General features: G+C 34.9%; 2 protein-coding genes across 12 annotated transcripts in view; one reads left to right on the forward strand and one right to left on the reverse strand.

Annotated features, from left to right (window-relative positions):
- Window positions 1-20,084, reverse strand: part of LOC138700129 (zinc finger protein 235-like) — a 196,137-nt gene that overhangs the window by 83,259 nt on the left and 92,794 nt on the right. The window lies entirely within an intron of this gene.
- The window catches only part of LOC138700126 (zinc finger protein 235-like), a 345,990-nt gene continuing 328,302 nt past the window's right edge, over window positions 2,397-20,084 (forward strand). For 3 of the 11 annotated variants that reach the window (XM_069826462.1, XM_069826463.1, XM_069826464.1), the window contains exons 1-2: window positions 2,450-2,602; window positions 5,796-5,893. Coding sequence is in view for 3 of the 11 variants with exons in the window: in XM_069826468.1 (XP_069682569.1) it covers window positions 4,839-4,875; window positions 5,796-5,893 (135 nt within the window). In the remaining 8 variants the exon portion in view is untranslated. Of the gene's footprint in view, window positions 4,880-5,795; window positions 5,894-20,084 lie in introns of all 11 variants that reach the window. The other 8 variants (XM_069826459.1, XM_069826457.1, XM_069826458.1 and 5 more) reach the window with 6 other exon arrangements.

A 20,084-nucleotide genomic window follows, 5' to 3' on the forward strand; every position in this document is an offset into this window, starting at 1 on the left:
TATCGGTTTGTTAAGTGAACAATATTCTGAACGAATTCTTTTACATTGTGATGTTCTAGAAAAGTGCAATAACAAAACTATAGTTAAACTGTTCAACGAAGCTATGGGTATCCTGTGGCCAAAGGGTATTATGTACGATAATGTGTTATTCTTTATTAGCGATGCTGCCCCTTATATGGTCAAAGCTGGACAAGCATTATCTGTTGTACATCCTAAATTGACTCATTTTACTTGTGTGGCGCATGCATTTCATCGTGTGGCAGAAGTGGTCAGAGACAATTTCCCTAAAGTAGATTTGTTGATTTCATCAGTGAAAAAAGTATTTCTCAAAGCTCCCAGTAGAGTTAACGTGTTGAAAGAAATGTACCCTGAAATTCCATTGCCACCAAAGCCAATTTTAACTAGATGGGGTACATGGCTAGAAGCAGTTGAATATTATGCCGAACATATAGACTCTATTAACAATGTTCTCCTTGCATTGGACTCTGAAGATGCAGTCTCAATTGATACTGCGAAAACAGTTACCTGTGACATAAGTGTGAAGAATGACTTAGCTCACATTCAGCATACATTTTCATGCATCATAAAAACGCTCAAAAGTCTCCAAAATAGGCACCTTTCACTATCTGAAAGTTTTGAAATTATAAATAGTACTGTGGAACAACTGAATCGTGGTAGAGGTAAAGTTGCAGATGCAGTAAGAGCTAAGGTGGACACTGTACTTTCAAAAAACCCTGGATATGAAGAACTACAAAAGGTTGTTGCTGTGATGAGTGGTGAATCAACAGTGAAGATTAACTTGGACTTATCCCCAGCAGACATTGTGAAATTGAATTATGTACCAGTTACTTCTTGTGACGTCGAACGCTCTTTTAGTCAGTATAAATCTATCCTCAGAGACAATAGAAGAAGATTCACTTTTCAGCACTTGAAAGAAATGTTTGTAACCTATTGTTATGGTAACAGACAATAAAAATTGTGTTTTGTTGAAACTACATTGGAAGATAAGGTACGTCCATTATATTTTTTGTTTAGTTTGATTAAAATGTACCAATATTTAACGTACATAGTCATTTTTTTTATAATTTTAAGTCCATATTTAATTCCATATTTTGGTAAAAATCCATATTTAATTCCATATTTTGGTAAAAATAACTACATATATATTTACATATTTCATATATTTTTAGTCCATATAAATCCGTTCCCTGCTCATCAGGTATATTCAAGAAGACATCTAATGTACTGTAACCAGCACATGATTAAAATACTGATCAGATATCCAACAGTTTCTTACTGCACTCTTCACTTCAAAAGTTTGGCACATAGTTAATGAAAATCTTGATCAGGAAATCATCCATAAAAAAGTTAAATGTACACGTTTAAAACTTTCCTATAACATAGGGCATCCTCATTGTTAGTTTTAAGTTTTAGGAATGTACGCTTATAACTGTATCACAATCTGAAATAATCATAATATTTATAACACCAGGGTCCTTGTAGATAGTCAGTTCCAGTGTTCTATATGTAATTAAGAAATTGCCCAGTTTATTGCACTTTCAGCACTTTTCTATTTAGGGGCTTCTGATTAAGTTTCCTAGTCACTTCGTATTTACTGGAAATATCTTTGGCAATATTGTCCAGTAGTGGCTTCACAAGTTTTCCCAAAAGAAAGAGGGACATTTCTTCATCTTTACATGTGTCGCATTTCAGTTCTTGCGAAAATCTTGGCTTCAGAAAAGAATACTACAGCGTTTTCTATTACTATGCTCAATAGATTAATCAGTAGGCCTATAGAAATATTTTCACCACTGCAAGAAAAAATCGCGTAATAATTATACTTCTCAATTATTGTGACGTTCGTATTTTTTTTTAAAGAGAGGGAAAAGTTACGCCTTCTTGCAAATGCTTAATTATGAATTCAAGGAAATTAAAGATAATGCAGTACCTTAATTAGTTGCAATATCTTATTTAATAACAATATTAATAATATTAGGTGAAAAAGGTAGGCTATAGTGCGTATATGTAAGATGTCAAGTTAATTTATTTCCGGAAATGTTTGGTGTATGAACTGAAGTACAGAGCAGACAGTCCCTCAGTTTATATGTAATATGTTTTAATATCAAGAATGACAGCCTTTTATTGTAATATAATTGAGGAGTAGAAGTTTGGAAATTACGTCTATTGTCCATAAAATATTGTACGAAGCATTTAATAAGCAATGGTGAGTCCTTTAAATGTCCCAAATGTCAATGTCTTTTAAGTGTTCTGCTATGAATATATAGGGCAGAACAGCGCTCCGAGCGGCGGAATTGGCATTACGAGGGAACCACTTCAGACTCGTTTTTCAAGCTCTATGCGCCAGCTTGTGTAATCTCGTAAGCAACGGTCAAGACCGTATACAAAAAAGCGAAGCGAGCATCAAGTCGGCCGTGGTTCGCTGTAACCAATGTAGCAAGAGGGCAATGAGCAGGCAGCTTAACGCAGCTTCGATGCGATCCAGCGGGCGAGAGATAGAAGGGGCAAGGCTTGCTGGATAGTGGCACCAGAGTTCGATCAGCTGATCTAGGGCAGAAACGATATGGGATATAGAAAGGCCAATGTATGTCTAGTGGAATATAAGTGTTTTGGATTTATTTCGGCACAAAAAAATTAGAAATAACGATAATATTTCGTAGGTGGTTACACTTGATGAATATTAATAACCTCACTGCAATGTATTAAAGCGCGATAACGTTATTTAATGATGTTTATTTCGGAAAACTTCAGTGCGTGTACGATTTGCTCACTGCCAGCAATTTATCTTAAAAAAAGGAGCAGATTTGTGTGTCTTTATCGAATGCGCATCATTATGCGTACGAATTCAAATACAGAAAAACAAATAGGCCTAGGCTTACTTCAAGTTACTAAATTACCCTATTCGTTTCGTGTTCCTGTTTCAGTTTTGCAATCGAATCTTCAATAGATCTGAGATTATTTCAACAAAGTAACTACAGTGTCCTATTAAATTGTAGAAATGGTAATGGCATATAATAGCACCCGCTCGTCTCCCCCCCCCCCACCTTGGCTATACGTCTATGGATGGACTGAAAGATATCTAGGTGAAACTAGCGTTGAGGTAGTTCCCTGATTTTGGAAGTGAAAATCGTTTCATTTAGAAGGAATTTTGGTATAATCCACCGGAATTTTTTTTGTGTGGATATGCAGTTGATCGTATATGCAAGGCATAACAAACGCCTAAAGTAACCAAACCTAACCTTTCTCAGATTCGAATATGCAAGGTGTATAAACTCAGTACAAAGAGAACTACCTAAGTGTTAGTTTAGCCGAAAATTGAATTACAGCACCATCAATTTTCAAAACTATGTCAAGAAAATGGCATCGAAGTACTACTCAATGATCTAGAAATTTCGGCGTTGAAGTTTTCTTTATTTGCTTGTCACACTGAGCTAGTTAAGAGGTGCACGAAGCTTGTGACTGAAGCATCCACTTCCACTATGGGTAAAAAACATAGATCATTTATAAGAACATGAATTGATTCAAGAGCAGTTTTATCCAGGTTTGAAACAAAACCAGAATACATTGTATAAAAATAAAAAAAATGTTAGGCCTACACTGTTATTTAAAGTGTTTTTATTCCAGTATAAATACCCAATTTATGTGACATAACGTAGAAATATTATTTTCGTCTAGTTTGTATATAAATAATTATTGTGTCATGACTTCATTTGTAAGCTTTCATTTTAACATTACCTAGCCTATTATTATTATTATTATTATTATTATTATTATTATTATTATTATTATTATTATTATTATATATTAGTTATAAGGTCTTTTGTGAGGATTTAAGTATAATTTACAAGACATCCAATTTCATTATTACCTACGTATAATTACCGAGGGAATTTTAAAACTCTGAAACATAATGGGTTAGCATGTTTTCGTTACATTTTTTCAAACATTCATGTTATGTTAAAGAGCGAAAAATCATTTTCTTTTCCATTACTCTTTGTATAAGTAGCTGCCAGTTTGTGACCTATTCCTTTTTATGGGATTATATAATTATATTTTTTATTAATCTGCGAATTAAAGTATTATATAAAGACACGGTAGGCCTATATTCTAGTTTTACTAGTAAATAAACTTGCCGAATTTACGAATAATTTCTAAAATATAAGGCTCGGTAGAGCCGTCAAGATATTAATCACAAAATCAAAGCTATTATATTTAATATTTCTGTAAGACACAACTTTCTCACACTATTACAGTTTTCAGATCAATAAAAGTTACATAACCTATGTTTTCACTCCCCCCAAATGAAGGGTACTTGTCAGACTAAGAAATGCAAAGTACTGTCAAATGTCGTAAAGAAATTGCCATGATTAAATTTTTTTAAACAGTAGTGTCCTCCCTTTTGTCAACTCCTTCGTTTCAATCTTACTTAATACATATTCAGTAACTTCTAACTTCAATTTCCTTACTAAAACGTCGACAGTAAAAGTATCTTATATGTTCATAAGACATTTATAGCAGGATTATCTTTAAGTTATTTCATGTTTTATTATAAAACAAGCAATTAAAAGCAAGACACTTGTTCAATTAGGATCTACCGAAACATTTTATCTTAATACATTCTAGGATATGCTGTCATAACCACAATCATTGTAATAAACTGCATATACGTACAGCATACTATGTAATGTTTTGCCCGAGATCAGCTGATCTGAGAGAGCTGTTATTTTGGTGCCACGTTCATCCGGTAGAGTAGTATTGAACGCCCTCTCTATTTACTTTAATGCTCGAAGTTTTTACCACTGTCCAGTGGAAACCTTGGTATGTGGCTACATTCATGCTTCAAGATGTCTGAAAAATGTAGGTAATTATGAGGTGCAGGTGTCAACTAAAGATGTTAATACTTCGTCTGTCAGGACGACTGGTTCTTGTAAAGACTTAAAAACCAGGGAATGGGTTACTGTCCTGTATGAAAATGATATAGAGGTGTAATAGAAACTATTAACAATGATGATGTAACTATTTCTTTCATGAAACCTGTGGGTTTTAACAAGTTCGTGTGGCCTAAAAGTTATAGAAGGATACAATCAATAAAGCTGAGATTTTATTAAAACTTAAATGTGCTCCACAGCCTGTAAATAGTCGTGGACAGTTTGCACTTCCATCTGACGAAATTAAGATGATTGAATCCCAAATTCAAAATTCGGCTATGTAAGGCACAGTTTCAAACATCATTTTAGTTATTATTACGTTAAGTTGAATAATTTAATGGCAGTGTGTCCCATATGTAACGAAGCACTTTTCCCATACGTAACTTACACTTCTCTGAAATTAGATTTTTGTGGCTGGAACTTGTAAGGAAAAACCTCTGATTTGATATCACATGTTAAGTATATATTGTTAAGCTATACCGAGCACCAAAAGGCATTTTTAATTATAAGTAGTTTCAGAAAAAATGAAGTGGAATTAAACCAGTTAATTTTTTTTGTCTTGCATTGAAATGATATTTTGGTTCCTGACTTTGATATAATGTAAGGAAAGGCATTCTTCTGAATTATATGTAATTCTGTATTTTAAAAAATGGTAAATTATATTTCAATTCAATAAAATGTATTGCAAAAAGTCCTGTATGTAAAACACAAATACTGTGGCTTTACCCATAATTAAATTTGAAACGTGTTGAGTACATTGTCATAAAATACGTATTTACGACTAAGAATTGGGCTTCCAAAACAGCTCAGATTCTGCAAATGACATAGTTTCTGAATCTCCCCTTTCAGTTGTGATGGATATGATTAAGATGGAACCCAGCATCGACCCATTGGATTTACATACAAGTGATGCTACACATACAGAAGACAAAAAGCCTTTACTGAAGGTAAATTGAAAGGCTTTGCTATATATTTTGTTATTGCTACATGTATAAGTTGTATAACACTGTGTCATATGCGGAAAGATAAATATTCTCCAGTTAATGTGTATGAAGATATTATTATAAAAACAGCCCTGGTCACTTTTAATGAAATTGAGTTCAGGGCACATTTGCTACTATTTCAAATGTTTATTGACTCCAAAAATGACACATGTCAGGTGCAATAGCCACAAAGATAAACACCAGTTGTACGGAAACAGCTGACATGTGTTCTATTTATTTTTATTGTTCTCTTGAAAAATAGCAATTTTTACAAGAGTTTTTTTGTAATAATGTCTTCATATGTAATAGATTTAATTTTACAAAAGGATATAAAGCACCAATATACCATCATGTTATAATTTGTAAGTCGTCGTCGTCATCATATCATCATCATCATCATCATCATCATCATCAATAACTTCAAGATTTAGGCCAATGGCCTGTTCCGCCTCCAGAATTTTATACATCAAACTGGTCTCTCCAACGTCTCTTTGGTCTTCCCACTCGTCTTCTTCGTGTAAGTATGTTTTATATTTAGAGCTTGTACGAATAGTTTAAGATGTATAGGCTGAAGCTTGCTGGTTTAATTTATGATGTGAAAAGCTTCTAATGCAATATTTCTTATAAACCATTACAACTTCTTTTATTTTGTGTACTTATTAAGTAATACAGATTGTAAGTTCATTAGCAAAAGATTATTTTGAATAAATAGCCACATGGACAGCTGTCAAATGCACAGAATGAGGCAGATGAATTTTAATATGGCACCTCTGAAGTGAACTGAGTTCAGCCTTGGCCAACATTTGCTAAATCAGAATACATTTCTTACAGGAGTGTCACTTAAAACATTGACTTGAATCGTAAAATCCAAGAATGTAATTAGCTGAGGTGTTCTGTGATGTTGCAAACTAAGCCACTGGCATAGTTCAATTGGCTAAGACGCTTGCCTGCTGATTCAGAGTTGTGCTTGGGCGCGAATTCGATTCCTGCTTGGGCTGATTACCTGGTTGAGTTTTCTCTGGGGTTTTCCTCAACTGTAAGATAAATGTCAGGTAATCTGTGGCGAATCCTTGGCTTTATTTCTCCAAGTACTATCTCGCTGTCACCAATTCCATTGACGCTAAATAACCTCGCAGTTGATAGCATCATTAAATAACCAAGTAAAACAATGTTGCAACTGGTGCTTTCTTTGACGTTTTAGCTACTGTTGATGGAGTGAATACAAAATAGAGTATTCTGATTACAATATAACTTCATATTTATAAGTGTAACAATGGTAAAAATGAAATAAAGGAAACCGTTGACGAGTATTTTATTTATCTGCTAATGCTTCGAATTTTGTGTGTTACCCTGTAACACATGTTAAGTGACTTGGTCAAGGAGAAAACATCATTGAATTTGGCATTTATTGAAAGTCATTAGAATGGCGATAGCTAAGGAAAAACCATCCAAAGGAAGAACATGTAAATTCCATATAAGGATCAGTTTTGAAGAATGAAGAAACGCCTGTTTATCTGTTTTTCATAATTGACGACTGTGATAGTAACTAGCATATTTTTAAGTGAATGTGTTGATATGCTGTAATAAGGAAACAACTTGGTCAGACTTGGGGAAAAACATGATTCAACTTGGCAATTATTAGAAGTTACAAAAAACGCTACAAGGAAGGAAAAATAATGCAAGGGGAATGTGATATAGATCTAATCAGGCCCAAGTTTAAATCCTGGTTGGGAAAAATTATAGGTCTTGCAAAGGATTCTGAAGAATGGCCTTGGTCATCATATCCAAGCGGTGGGCCTAGCCAGTCTCGCTTACGTAGTAAATCCCCCCCACACACGTGACCATACCAACAAACTCTGTTTATCTGCTCAGACTGTGCCAGTGAACAGTCCCCAGTATATTCTTGTGTGACATAGATCCGAGTGTTACTAATTTGTAATTGAATCGCTCCATGCAGAAAGGGCTTCAGTCACAAATTTTGAAAAAACGAGATATCAATGGAAATCATATCTTTATGGATGGTTCCATCAGCCTGTGCAGAAAGGAATTCAGTCCAATGCTTGGAAAGACAGAAACTGAAGCGTCAGAATGAGAGTTATATGCAGAAAGGAATACAAAGTACAGACTGTTTTCCTTAGTTTTCTCAAAACCAGGTCTAATGGACTGAAGCCCTTTCTGCATGGGGCGATTCAATTGTGATAATTAATTAGTTTCATTATGCTTCCTATAGTTTCAAAATTGAAAGGGAAGACACTGCACAAACAAAGTCTAGAGATTGTTGCTAACGTTTACGATTACATGAAGTAGGAGGCAAAAGAAAAATACCGATTTTCACCTGAGTATTTAAAAAAAGTGACGGAAATTCAAGAAAGAGTTGCTGCAGCCACTGGGGTGTCTTTCTACAGAATTTTAAGAGACAGAAAAAAAAACATGAAGAGGAAGGGACGTCTTTCGACACTCCTGGAAAAAAAACACAATGTCCTGAAAAGAATCACTGACATCGATGATTTCGATAAATGCATAATCCGTCACTCCCTATACAATTTCTATAAAGAAGGAAAGTAAACACCAACAATAAGAAGACTGCTACAGAATTTAAGAGACACTATCAATCTTCAAGGTAAACCCACAAGTCTTAGAACAATAATCAAGTACTTAGGCTTTCGGTGGAAAAAAACAAGAACCAATCGAAGTGTTCTAGTTGAAAGACACATTATTCATTCACTTCGAGAGACATATCTGACTTCTCTTCGCAAATACATAGCTGAGGAACGGCCAATAGTGTATGAAGACGAGATGTACGTACATAGCAGTCACACCATTTTTAAGAGTTGGTCTGACAATAGTGGCTCCGATTGATATCTCCTCTATCCAAAGGAGAGCGACTTATAATCGTCCATGCGGGTGGAAGATTCTGGTTTATGCCAAATGCTCTCCTCATTTACAGGTCGCAACTGAAAACTGGAGATTTTCACAGAGAAAGGAACACTTATAACTACACCAAATGGCTTCGTACAATGTTAATTCCAAATTTACCTCTTAACTCTGTTCTAGTTATTGACAGTGCTTCATATCATAATACACAACTGGATAAATCCCCAACCTCAAATTCCTTAAGAAAAGATATGCAAGCCTGGTTGGTGAAACATAACATCCCATTTGATGTTAACAGTACCAAAACAAAGTTGTATAATTTAATCTTAGCCGATAAGCCAACACAGAAGACTTATTTAATTGACCAAATATTAGCCGAAAACAATCATACAGCCTTAGGACTCCCACCTTACCATCCGGACCTGAGTCCCATTGAATTAATTTGGGGAGACATTAAGCAAAGGGTTGGTAGTGGAAATATCACTTTTAAAGTAAAAAATGCCGAAATAATGTGTCGGCAAAGATTTGAAGAAATTGGCCCAATAGAGTGGGAAAATGTATGTCGTAAAGTGGAGGAAATTGAACGAGAGTATTGTGAGAAAGATGGCATCATGGAAGAAAGAATTGAGAGGATTTGATTGAAGACAATGGATGGAAAGCAGCAACAAAGACAACGAATGTGAAAATAATCCAATGGAAAATGAAGATGAAGACATGTCAGATATGGAAGAAATGAAGGATGATTAATTGTCGATTTCGTAAAATGTGTGTATTATTATGTGACATTTAAAACATTAATTGAATGTCACTATTATATTTGGTAAAGAGTGTACTTTGTCCATGCATCAACATATTGTAAACACGGAGTGCAGTTGTTTTTAAATAACATTTAATACTGGTAGGTAATAATGAGGGATTAAAAAAATTAACAGAATGGCAGCATTATATTTCGTCAAGTAGCAACTGTACTTCCAGTAAATAAAATAATGTTTGTGTTATTGATGACGTCTGACACTGCTGTCTGACACTGCAGTGGTTATGAAGTATGCTGTCCGCTGCCCGTCCACATCTGGTGAGTAACTCGCATCTAAGTTTCCATTAAAAATTTCCATTCGTCTAGAACGAATGCTATGCCTGTAGCAGTCTATTGATAACAAATGCTGGATAACTTTCGGCACTGGACTCTGGACTCATTTCACTGCCATTATCAGCTTCGTTTCACTCAGATGCTAGATAACCATTGCAGTTGATAAAGTGTCTTAGAAAAGATCTGTCAAAAATGAAGGGACATGTATATCAGATTCTCATTTCATAAGTGACAACAGTGATAATGGCTCACATATAATAGGAAAAATAGAAATATTGTGAATTATGTAGGTAGTTATCTTCTGTCCACATCTGTAGAGTAATGGTTAGTGCTTCTGACCATGAAGCCAGTTTCAAATCCCGGTCGGGACAAGTTATCTGGTTCAGTTTTTTCCAGGCTTTTTCCGCAATCCATTAAGAGCAAATGCTGGGTAACTATCAATGCTGGACTCTGAACTCATTTCACCGGCATTATCACCTTCACTTCATTCAGATGCTAAATAACTTGAGATGTTGATACAGTGTCGTAAAATAACACACTAAAAATAGTTATCTTCTGACTGCAGTAATGGGGTACTTTCTGAAAAGAAATTGACGTCTGCAATCATGGAGCACTTTGAAATCTTGGCACAGTACTAAAAATAATGTAATTACGAGTAAATCGTAAATGAATTTATTATACCTTCATTATTATAGCAGAATTTTTATAAGGGTTTATTTTATAGTAAATCATCATAATACAGATAACATGCTTCTGTGCTCTTGATGCAGTACTGTTCGATAAATGTTGAGATTTTTGTGGTCGATAAAGTGTATTATGTAAGTACATTTAAATGTGTCAAATTGCAAATAACACATTATGAAACAATAATAATGTATAAAAAATCATATCAATATTTTAGAATTAGACTCCCAAAGGCTATAACTGTGTTTTCATTGAAACATTCATCATTCAGATATTTTGTTAAATTTCATATCCAAGGTTCTGAAGAATAAAATTTTGCGTAAATTTCAATGCCTGGCGTCACTTGCTTAGCAATGGCAATGAGTTTTGTGACAATATTCTGACATCAGTTACTTAGCAACGGAATAGGCTCTTGCAATGCTGTGCTGTTTGCTGTAGGAATTGGCTTACGTTCTTGCATGAATTATATTTCTTAATTCTTTTATAGACCCAAACTAGTGGCTCTCCATTCGGTAGTTTCCTAATACCCGATTCTCATTACATAGGTCGTTTTTGTGTTTACACAGTGGCTCCTTTCTGAATAGAATTTTAATCGTTTGTTACTAGATGTGATTCCAGTCAGTTTGTAATATATTTTTGGTCCAGAGAAAATATACATCTTTTATGATTATACAACAGTGGCTGACTTGACAGCTTATGTAACGAGTACCGGGTACTTGGAAACTTCCATCAATTCAGATGGAATTCAGTAATTTCATTGTGAATACTTGTCTTTATTCAATAAAGAAATATAGAAAAAATAATCACTAATAATGCAATACATAAATTCTATTACATTTATTTCACTCTCAATCATATTCACAATCCTTATACATCTGTGGAGCGTGGTAAAAAGGGCTTCAGTCAGAAATGGTAGTTTTGAGCTATGACCTCCATGTGAATACAAAAATTGTACTTCTTCGGATGGTATAGAGCAGTAGTTCTCAAACTTTTTAAGTCCGGGACCCACCTTGAATGATATTAAACTTCACGTGACCTGTAAGTTAAATTAGTACACTCTAATCACTGATGAAAATGTTGTTGTTTTCTAATGCCAGGTGTTTGACAATAAAGTCATTTGACCTCTTGCACTCCAATATTTTTCAAAGATATTATCATGACCAGCCACTGAAGCACAGATTTAGAGATGTTCCGAATCCATTTCTTGGTTTGAGTTCTACAATGGACAGTTAGGGGACTGATATATTCCAATTCTATGCAGGTGTTTGGCCAACCAATCATGGCCTGTTGCCAATCTAAATGCAGCTACAGACGATTTTCGTGGTAAATCGGGAATTAACTGTGGATTTTGATGCAGAGAGTTCCATTTTTTCCCTTGGGATTGTGTTATCAAATTTTGTTTGTTGAAGTCTAAGTATGTAGATTTAATAAATCTTTTCACAGAGTGATACGTAGATTTAGTAACAGGTCTGTAAGTAGCAGTGCTGCCCATCTTTGCTAAAGCATCCGCATTCTTGTTTCCCAGGATTCCACAATAGGATGGTATCCATTGGAATACAATTCTTTTATTGAGTAATATTAATTGAGAGAGCATTTTAGTTATTTCTGCTATTTGAGATAAAGGTGTGTGCTTAGAGACTGTTGATAGAATAGCTGCTTTGGAGTCTGACAATATAACTGCATTTCTAAATTTATTGATGTGGCGTAGAAGATTCCTGAGACTTTCCCTTATTGCAATGATTTCACCATCAAAACTTGTTCCATATCCAAGAGATCTATAAAGTGAGAAGAGACAGCACATAACACCTGCACCGGCACCTTGTTCTCTGGAGATCAAGGATCCGTCGGTGTATAAATGAAGCCAGTTTTGTGGAGGGTACCTAATATTAATTGTCTCTAAAGATAATTGTTTCAGTATTTCAGTGTCCACTTCTGATTTCAGTATTTCTTCTCTTAAATTTAGATTATATTCTATATTTAATAGAGTTAAAGGGTTTGGTTTAATTTGTAAGTTTTCTTTTAAATTCGGGATATTGATTTTCTGTTTTAATTCTTGAACAATGGATATGAAACTTTTTTTAGTTTTCAATCTACAGAGAGGACTGTATGAATGCCAATTGTTTCCTGGTAATCTGATAAGTTTTTCATATTGAATCAGTGCTTTTTTTTCTATTGTCATTTTTATGCTGTTAATATTAGTGAGGAATCTTATAGAATCTATTGGAGTTGTTTTGATTCCACCAGTAATGAGTCTGAGAGCTTGGTTTTGAACATATTTTATGTCGTTTATGAAAGGTGAAGTAATTAAAATTTCTCCGCAGTATGTCAGCACTGGCTGTATAAACATTTTGTATGTAGTGTTCAAAGTATTCCTAGAGCATCCCCATTTCTTTCCTGCTAGTCTTTTTATAAGGGAGAATCTTTTACGAGCTTTTTCAGAAATGTATTTCAAATGGTTGCTCCATGTTAACTTACTATCGAAAATAACTCCAAGATATTTGGATTCATAAGTCCTAGGAAGGTGTTGGCCATTGTATTGGATATTGAATTCTCTTTCTTTTTTACCAAGTGAAAATATTTGGTAGCTACTTTTGCTTAAATTGAGTGTCATCAAATTTGATGTATTACATTCATGTAGTTGATTTAGAGCTGTAAGAGCAGAATTTTGAATTTTGTCTCTATGTCTGTAAGATCCGGAAGTCCACAAAACTATATCATCTGCAAATAGTGCTGTTTTCATGTTTGATTCCTCTAATAGGGAGGGTAAGTCATTTATATAAATATTGAATAAAGTTGTGCTGAGGACAGCGCCCTGAGGTAGACCTCGATATGTTTGTCTGTAACTAGAAAGTGAGTTATTGAATTTAGTGGCAATGAATCGTTGACTAAGGAATTCTGATATCCATCTGAACATATTGTGGAGATACCTAATTTCTGGAGTTTAGTAATAATTTATTTCTCCAAACAGAGTCATATGCTAACTGAAAGTCAATAAATATTGCCAAGGTATCTTCTTTCTTGTTAAAACTGTCTTTTATTTCTTGGCCAAGGCGTATGACTTGTTCATTGGTAGAGTGTAGTTGTCTTGGTGATAAAAGATTTTGGGATTCTAAATACCAAGTTAATCTGTTGGAGATCATGGACTCCATGGTTTTTGCTATCATGCTTAATAGTGCTATTGATCGATAAGTATTAACATGATGAGCAGGTTTCCCTTTTTTGTGAATTTGTACAATTATTGCTTTTTTCCAAGCTGCAGGAATTGAGGTGTTCCATGATAAATTGAAAATGGATAAAAGTACAGACTTGGCTTTTTCCCCCAGGTGTTTAAAAAATTCGGAATGAATGTTGTCGGGGCCAGGAGATTTCTTGGTTTTTAAATTTTGTATAGCTAGAGTTAATTCTTTGGAAATAAAATTTTGATGAAATTTTTCAGGTTTTGTACTAGTAATATTGTTTTTATTATTTTTATGTAATTCTCTTTTGATAAATTTGTCAGTTTTTTTGGTATTGGGATGTAATCTGTGAGAGTTTGAGTAGTGTTTATTAAATGCGTTTGCTATATCTCTACTATCTGTTAGTGTTTTGTTATTATGAATAATAGGTTGGCTAGTATTTTCCTGTGTATTGGAAATATCTTCAGAAAGTTATATGTTTTAGCGCTATCGGTTCTGTAATTAACATTTTCAATAAATTTATTGAAACTGTTCTTTTTTGCTGTTATGATTCCTTTTTTAAGAATGGCAGTCTTTTTCCTCCAATCTTGAGTATCTTCTGGTGTTTTGCTATGTTCTGCTTTGGTTCTTGCTTTATCTCTATCTTGTTTCAATAAATTCAGGTTTTCTCTCCAGAATGGGGGTGTATTGTTTTGGTTTGCCTCGTGGAATGTGCTTTTTTGCAATTTTAAGAAGAGATTCACAGAAATATTTGTTCAATCTATCTGAGTTTGTATTTTCCATTAGTGGTGTGTTGACCTTGAGGTGTTCATCGAGTTCTGTTGTAAATAATTTCCAATTCGCTTTCTTAAAGTTCCATGTTGTTTTGTTATTGTAGGGTTCTTTTCTTCGGTTTTGGTGAAGATGGATAGAAGCAATGATGACTCTATGGCCAGATCCAGGGTCTTCAATTATTTTTTTCTTGGTTTCGTGATGGATATCTGATGTTACTAGTAATGGGAGATATTAATAATGTTGAGTTGTTAGTTATCACTCGACAATTCCGAGTTCTAACTCGCATGTGTATTAATAAACATACTTATCTCTCAATCAATCTGGCACTGATCTTTGGTCCTTGAGTAACAACTCTCGATGACGCAACAGACGAGAGACAAGTCACTATTCTATATTAATAAACGTTACTACTCACTCATATAATTGAGTTTATACTATCAACTTTCTGAGTTAACTGAATAGGTGACTCAAAGCGGTTGAGTGAAGTTAAAAAATCGTAATGACGAGGTATATGATCGTTGTATAACGCAGAACAAAAGGTATAAACATCGCAGAGAAGCTTGTAAACATAGTTACAAAGATTTGTACAAATTTAAGAAGGAGAACTTACAGTGACTAGCGCGGAATTTCTTGCAAGATTCAAATGGGAGAAGAGGAACAGCTCTTGATAATGAACTGAAAATGAGAATTTTCGTATGTGAGCGATCCAGGTTTTCAAATGGGTGTTCCAGAGGATACCGTGTCACTTTTCATTTCATTGTATTCCATAGATCTTGTGTTAGCATTAAAGCTTCAAGATACGAAACAAGAGTTAAACAATTTTTTGGTGAGATGAAGTGAGGCCGAGGATTCGCTATAGATTATTTGGCATTTGCCTTACGTTTGGGGAAACCTCGGAAAAAAAAAAAAGTCAACCAGGTAGTCAGTCCAAGGAAAAATCTAACCCAAGCCCAAGTGCAGCTCCTGATCAGCAGTTAGCGAGTCTGCCGACTAACGTAAGTTACCCTGGAGTAGGTTATTTTACGACGCTGTATCAACATCTCAGGTTATTTAGCGTCTGAATGAGATGAAGGTGATAATGCCAGTGAAATGAGTCTGGGGTCCAGCATCGAATGTTACCCAGCTTTTGCTCAAATTGGGTTGAGGGAAAACCTCGGAAAAAACCTCAACTAGGTAACTTACCCCGACCGAGATTCGAACCGGGGCCACCTGGTTTCGCGGCCAGACGTGCTAGCCATTACTCCACAGGTGTGGACTCAGTGAAAGAGTATAGACCTACTCACAATGTACAGTAAACATTTCTAAATTTTGGAATATCTTTTTACATGATGTCCTTCTATGTACCCCAGTCATTATCCTTATAGCTTTCTTTTATAAAACAAATTCTAACTGCTGGGAAGTTGCAGATTCTTTGAAATTAAAAGCATTTAATTGCGTTCAATTTCCAACAACTGTCCAAGAGTTGCAGAATGCAAAAAGGAAGTATTCATTTCCTAACACCATTGAAGCTGTGAATTATACCAATATTTTTATTTAAAAAAATGAACATGCCGATGAGTATTTTAGCAAAACAAAAAGGTGTTGCGAGCCTTAATGTACGAGCTACCTGCAATGTCAAGAAAGAATTCACAAGCGTGGATAATTATTTCTATATTAGGCCTATATGGAGAAATTCGGATGTTTCTAGAGTAATGATTGGCAATAATGCCAATGCACTTCTTCTAGGTGATATGGACTATGGAATTCTGTGGTCCCAAGGCAACACATGATATTTAAATTTTTGTTGAAAATGAGATTTTGTGATATGGTGTGCATCCTGCTGGCATCTTTATTGTGGCAAAAGATAACATGTATATCTCTATTATTTTTTTTGTCTAATCGTTATGAAACATGATTCCTACGATTTTATAAGGTTGTTCAAATTATATCTGTACATGCTCCCTCTTGAAAAGTGAAAGAAATGGCATAGAGGCCTAACACATTTTGCCTTGGAGCCACAGAATTGCTACTTGGCTTATTACTTTACCATCACTCCACAGCAAAGACCTTACAATAAACATATACCAGTAATGAAAGAATGTGCGACTATAGAGATGTTTCGGCCAAGTGAAGCAACAATTTCCAATTCTCCGAAGCAAAATAAGAGTTACAATGGAAAATGTCATTGATCATATTGTGCTGCGTTATATCGCACAATGTAACTAAACACCTACTTGAAGATTATGAAGTTTCATTACTGTAGGACGAAGTGGAGGAAGATAGAGTAGAATTATCGAACAGGTTGTATGTATCACTCAGACGAGTCATTAGAAATGAAATACTAATATTATACAACGTACACATATACAGTAGGTAAGTTTATCATCACATTATATTGTTACACATTCATAAGATTTTTTTTTTTGTGCTTCAGTGAATATCATGTTACAAATTCCTTTGCATTTGTCTTCAAGTCTTCAATGACAGGAAAATACTTCCTCCTTCTCATTTCCGGTAACTGATTTAGTGAATAATGGTGTTGTTTCAAAATATTAACAAATGAAGTTTGAAACTGCACACTATCCTCCTCTATGATCGAAACAAAAGTATATTTACAAACCGAATGTGACGAAGACTTGCCTCTGCATGGAGCTCTAGTCTAAACATTGATAACTTACACAGCTATGTGTAGGCGATAAAATGTGTGTAACAACTCAGAGTCACGAGTGAGATATGTCAGGAGGGGAAAATATTTATTAATATGAAATTCAGACTAATCACTCACTCGACCCTTTACCACTCACTGAGTTGTCCGATACATCTCACTCTCAAGCAGTTTTATTAATATCTGCCAATAAGTCTGGATTTGTACCAGAACCAGAATAATGAATGAAAGTAGGGGGATCTTTTTTTCTGTAGACAAGTTCTGCGGTTGTAGTATTTAGGAGGTCCATGATCATTTTTCCAGGTTGGTTTACATTATCGTAGCCCCAAAGTTGGGAGTGGGCGTTAAAGTCACCAATTATGATAGTTTTAGGTTGTATATCAAACAAAGTTAGATCAAGGGGATTATTAGGTGGGTTATAGGCACTGTAGATTTTGAAATGTTGTTGATTTTTCCATACTTCAATTTTTATTAGTTCTAATTTGTCTTGATTATCCATTTCTTTTATGATTTGAAAATTTGTAATTAATTTCTTTGATGTACCTGCGAGAATTCCACTACTGATTTGTCTACCTTTGGGTAACAGTTTCATATTAAAACCTTTAAAATTAAAATATTTTAATTGGTCAGCATTAAGGTTTGCTATCTTGAATAAGGAAGATATCTATATTATTATCTGAGAGTATATTGGCTAGTTCAGTCTTCTTGGCTGATGTTATACCGCCAGCATTCCATTGTAAGATGTTTAGTTGATTCTGTACCATTAAAGTAGTCCCCGCCCGGAGATCCGATTGGGGGACTATTTTACCTCCGGATAATTTTACCTTAATGGTACTCATTTCATATTGGAGTGAAAAATGGCAAGTTGTAGCCGATTGAAGTGAACACCATATTTTAACGTTTTGGTGGCTACTTCATTCATATACAACCCCCAGAATGTCTGGAGGACCACACCTGCTGTTGGTCGACAGGTCCATTGGACCTAGCTGGGAGATCTTGTTGATCACCAGCTTTCCCTCCTTAAGCCACTGGAGGACGATTTTAGTGCCATAGCAGGTCAGCACTAGGAACAGAAAAGTAGAAAGAGGAGGAAGGAAAGGGAAATGAACCCCTAGGCCTCGAATGCTCTAATGCCGTTGGGGTCGAAGAAAGTAAGAGTTCAGTCAGAGGACTGGATAGGAAAGGGTAAAGAGGGAATTAGGTATTGGTTAGAGGAAAATTACACCAAATTCAGTCATTAACTCATCAAGCTGACAAGTGCTAATTGATGAGTAGCCCCTCCCTTTAGTTCAGCTTGTAAAATTATGCTTACCACCAGTTGCACCACGGAAAGGTAGGGATGGGACATTGGGTATTTGTCCAGGTTGGTTCCTTAAAGCCTTCAATGTGAAGGATTAATGGCTCTCCCCCATGTATCCGACAGATACCCTTTTGCAGCCACTGATGAAAATGTGAAATATACTGAATGTTATATATTAATAAAAGAAATACTATATTACTCTAATTGAGTACATGTTAAAATATTTTGTACTCACCGAACTAATGTGTTGGATAAGCCTGTCATGTCTGCATAAGCTGGTATATGTTTGGTTCAAGTGCAGTTAACTTGAGTCGTAAATCAGAGTGTGCATCAAGTCTGTTTCTGTACTTGCTTTTCACTTGAACTAAAGTGGAAAATCTCTTTTCACGAAGATATGATGTTTCGAATGAGATGAGCCCCATTTGAAAGTTCAGGATATTCATGCCTTAATGATATCCAGAAAGTTCTTATACCTGAGTGTAAAAATTTAGTTTTAATGTCAGAAACACAGCTAATATCACACAACTGTTCTCTTAGTTTCACTGACAAGTTTGAACTTTCGAAATATAGGAATGGGTTTCGAATCCAATTGAATTCACTGTAATTTTCTGAAAAAAGAACTTTAATCTCATTATTAGGAGCAGAGAGATGGGATAATACAGAATCACAAAAGTCAGAAAGTAACGAAAAATCATTCTCACTTAGAAAATAATCTAAGGTTGGAAATGCAGAAAAATTGTTGCTTTTGATGTACTCTAACCACAGACTGAACTTTTTCTGGAAAGACTTTACTTTATCATAAGCTTTGAACATAGTGATGGTTGGACCTAGAAGGGACAAATTGAGTTCATGTAGTTTGGAAAATATGTCTGCCATATAAGCCAATGTGGCCAGCCAATTGTTATCTAAAAAACAACGCCACATACTCATTCTTACAATAATTAAAAAATAGTCAAACTTCTGTAACAATATCCTTAACCACAAGAAGGATCAGTTCCCCTCCTATAGAATGAAGGTTTCCAGCTTTAGCAATACACAAACTAGCCAAATATGGTAATTTCAAAGCCTTTCAATTCAGTGACCCTACTTTAGATACAACAGATTTTTCCCACTTTAAATCGCATTAATGCACAAGCGAAATATCCTTCACTTTTATTTTTAACATCTGAATGTTTTGTTTCTAAGTACCTTCGGAAGTATTTGAGAGAACTTCATAACATAATACATACTGTGATTTGAGTTCGTCTGTATCACCACACCATGTCAATTCCAACCCCAAATAGTTCACGTCATATTTACTCTGATATTGCTTCTTTCTATTCGCGTCAATCGCCGAATTAGTCGCACTTATGTCAGAACTCGAAGCAGGGACACTTGATTCACTATCACTCCCAGGATTGTTAGTTTCACTCGAGTGTACTTTTCTTTTTTAATGTTCCCGATTTAAGCCTCACATCCATTATTAAGTATTAAGATGGAAACACATTCACTAAATCTTGAACAAAGGCTGACTGAAGACTGAGTGTGAATAATAGCAAAATGATTATTATTTACGGTCGGAAACAAAAGAGACTTGCCCAAAGAAATTATTTTGATATCTGTCCTGGCAACAATCA

The sequence above is a fragment of the Periplaneta americana genome, chromosome 5, assembly GCF_040183065.1.
Source record: "Periplaneta americana isolate PAMFEO1 chromosome 5, P.americana_PAMFEO1_priV1, whole genome shotgun sequence".
Taxonomy (NCBI): domain Eukaryota; kingdom Metazoa; phylum Arthropoda; class Insecta; order Blattodea; family Blattidae; genus Periplaneta; species Periplaneta americana.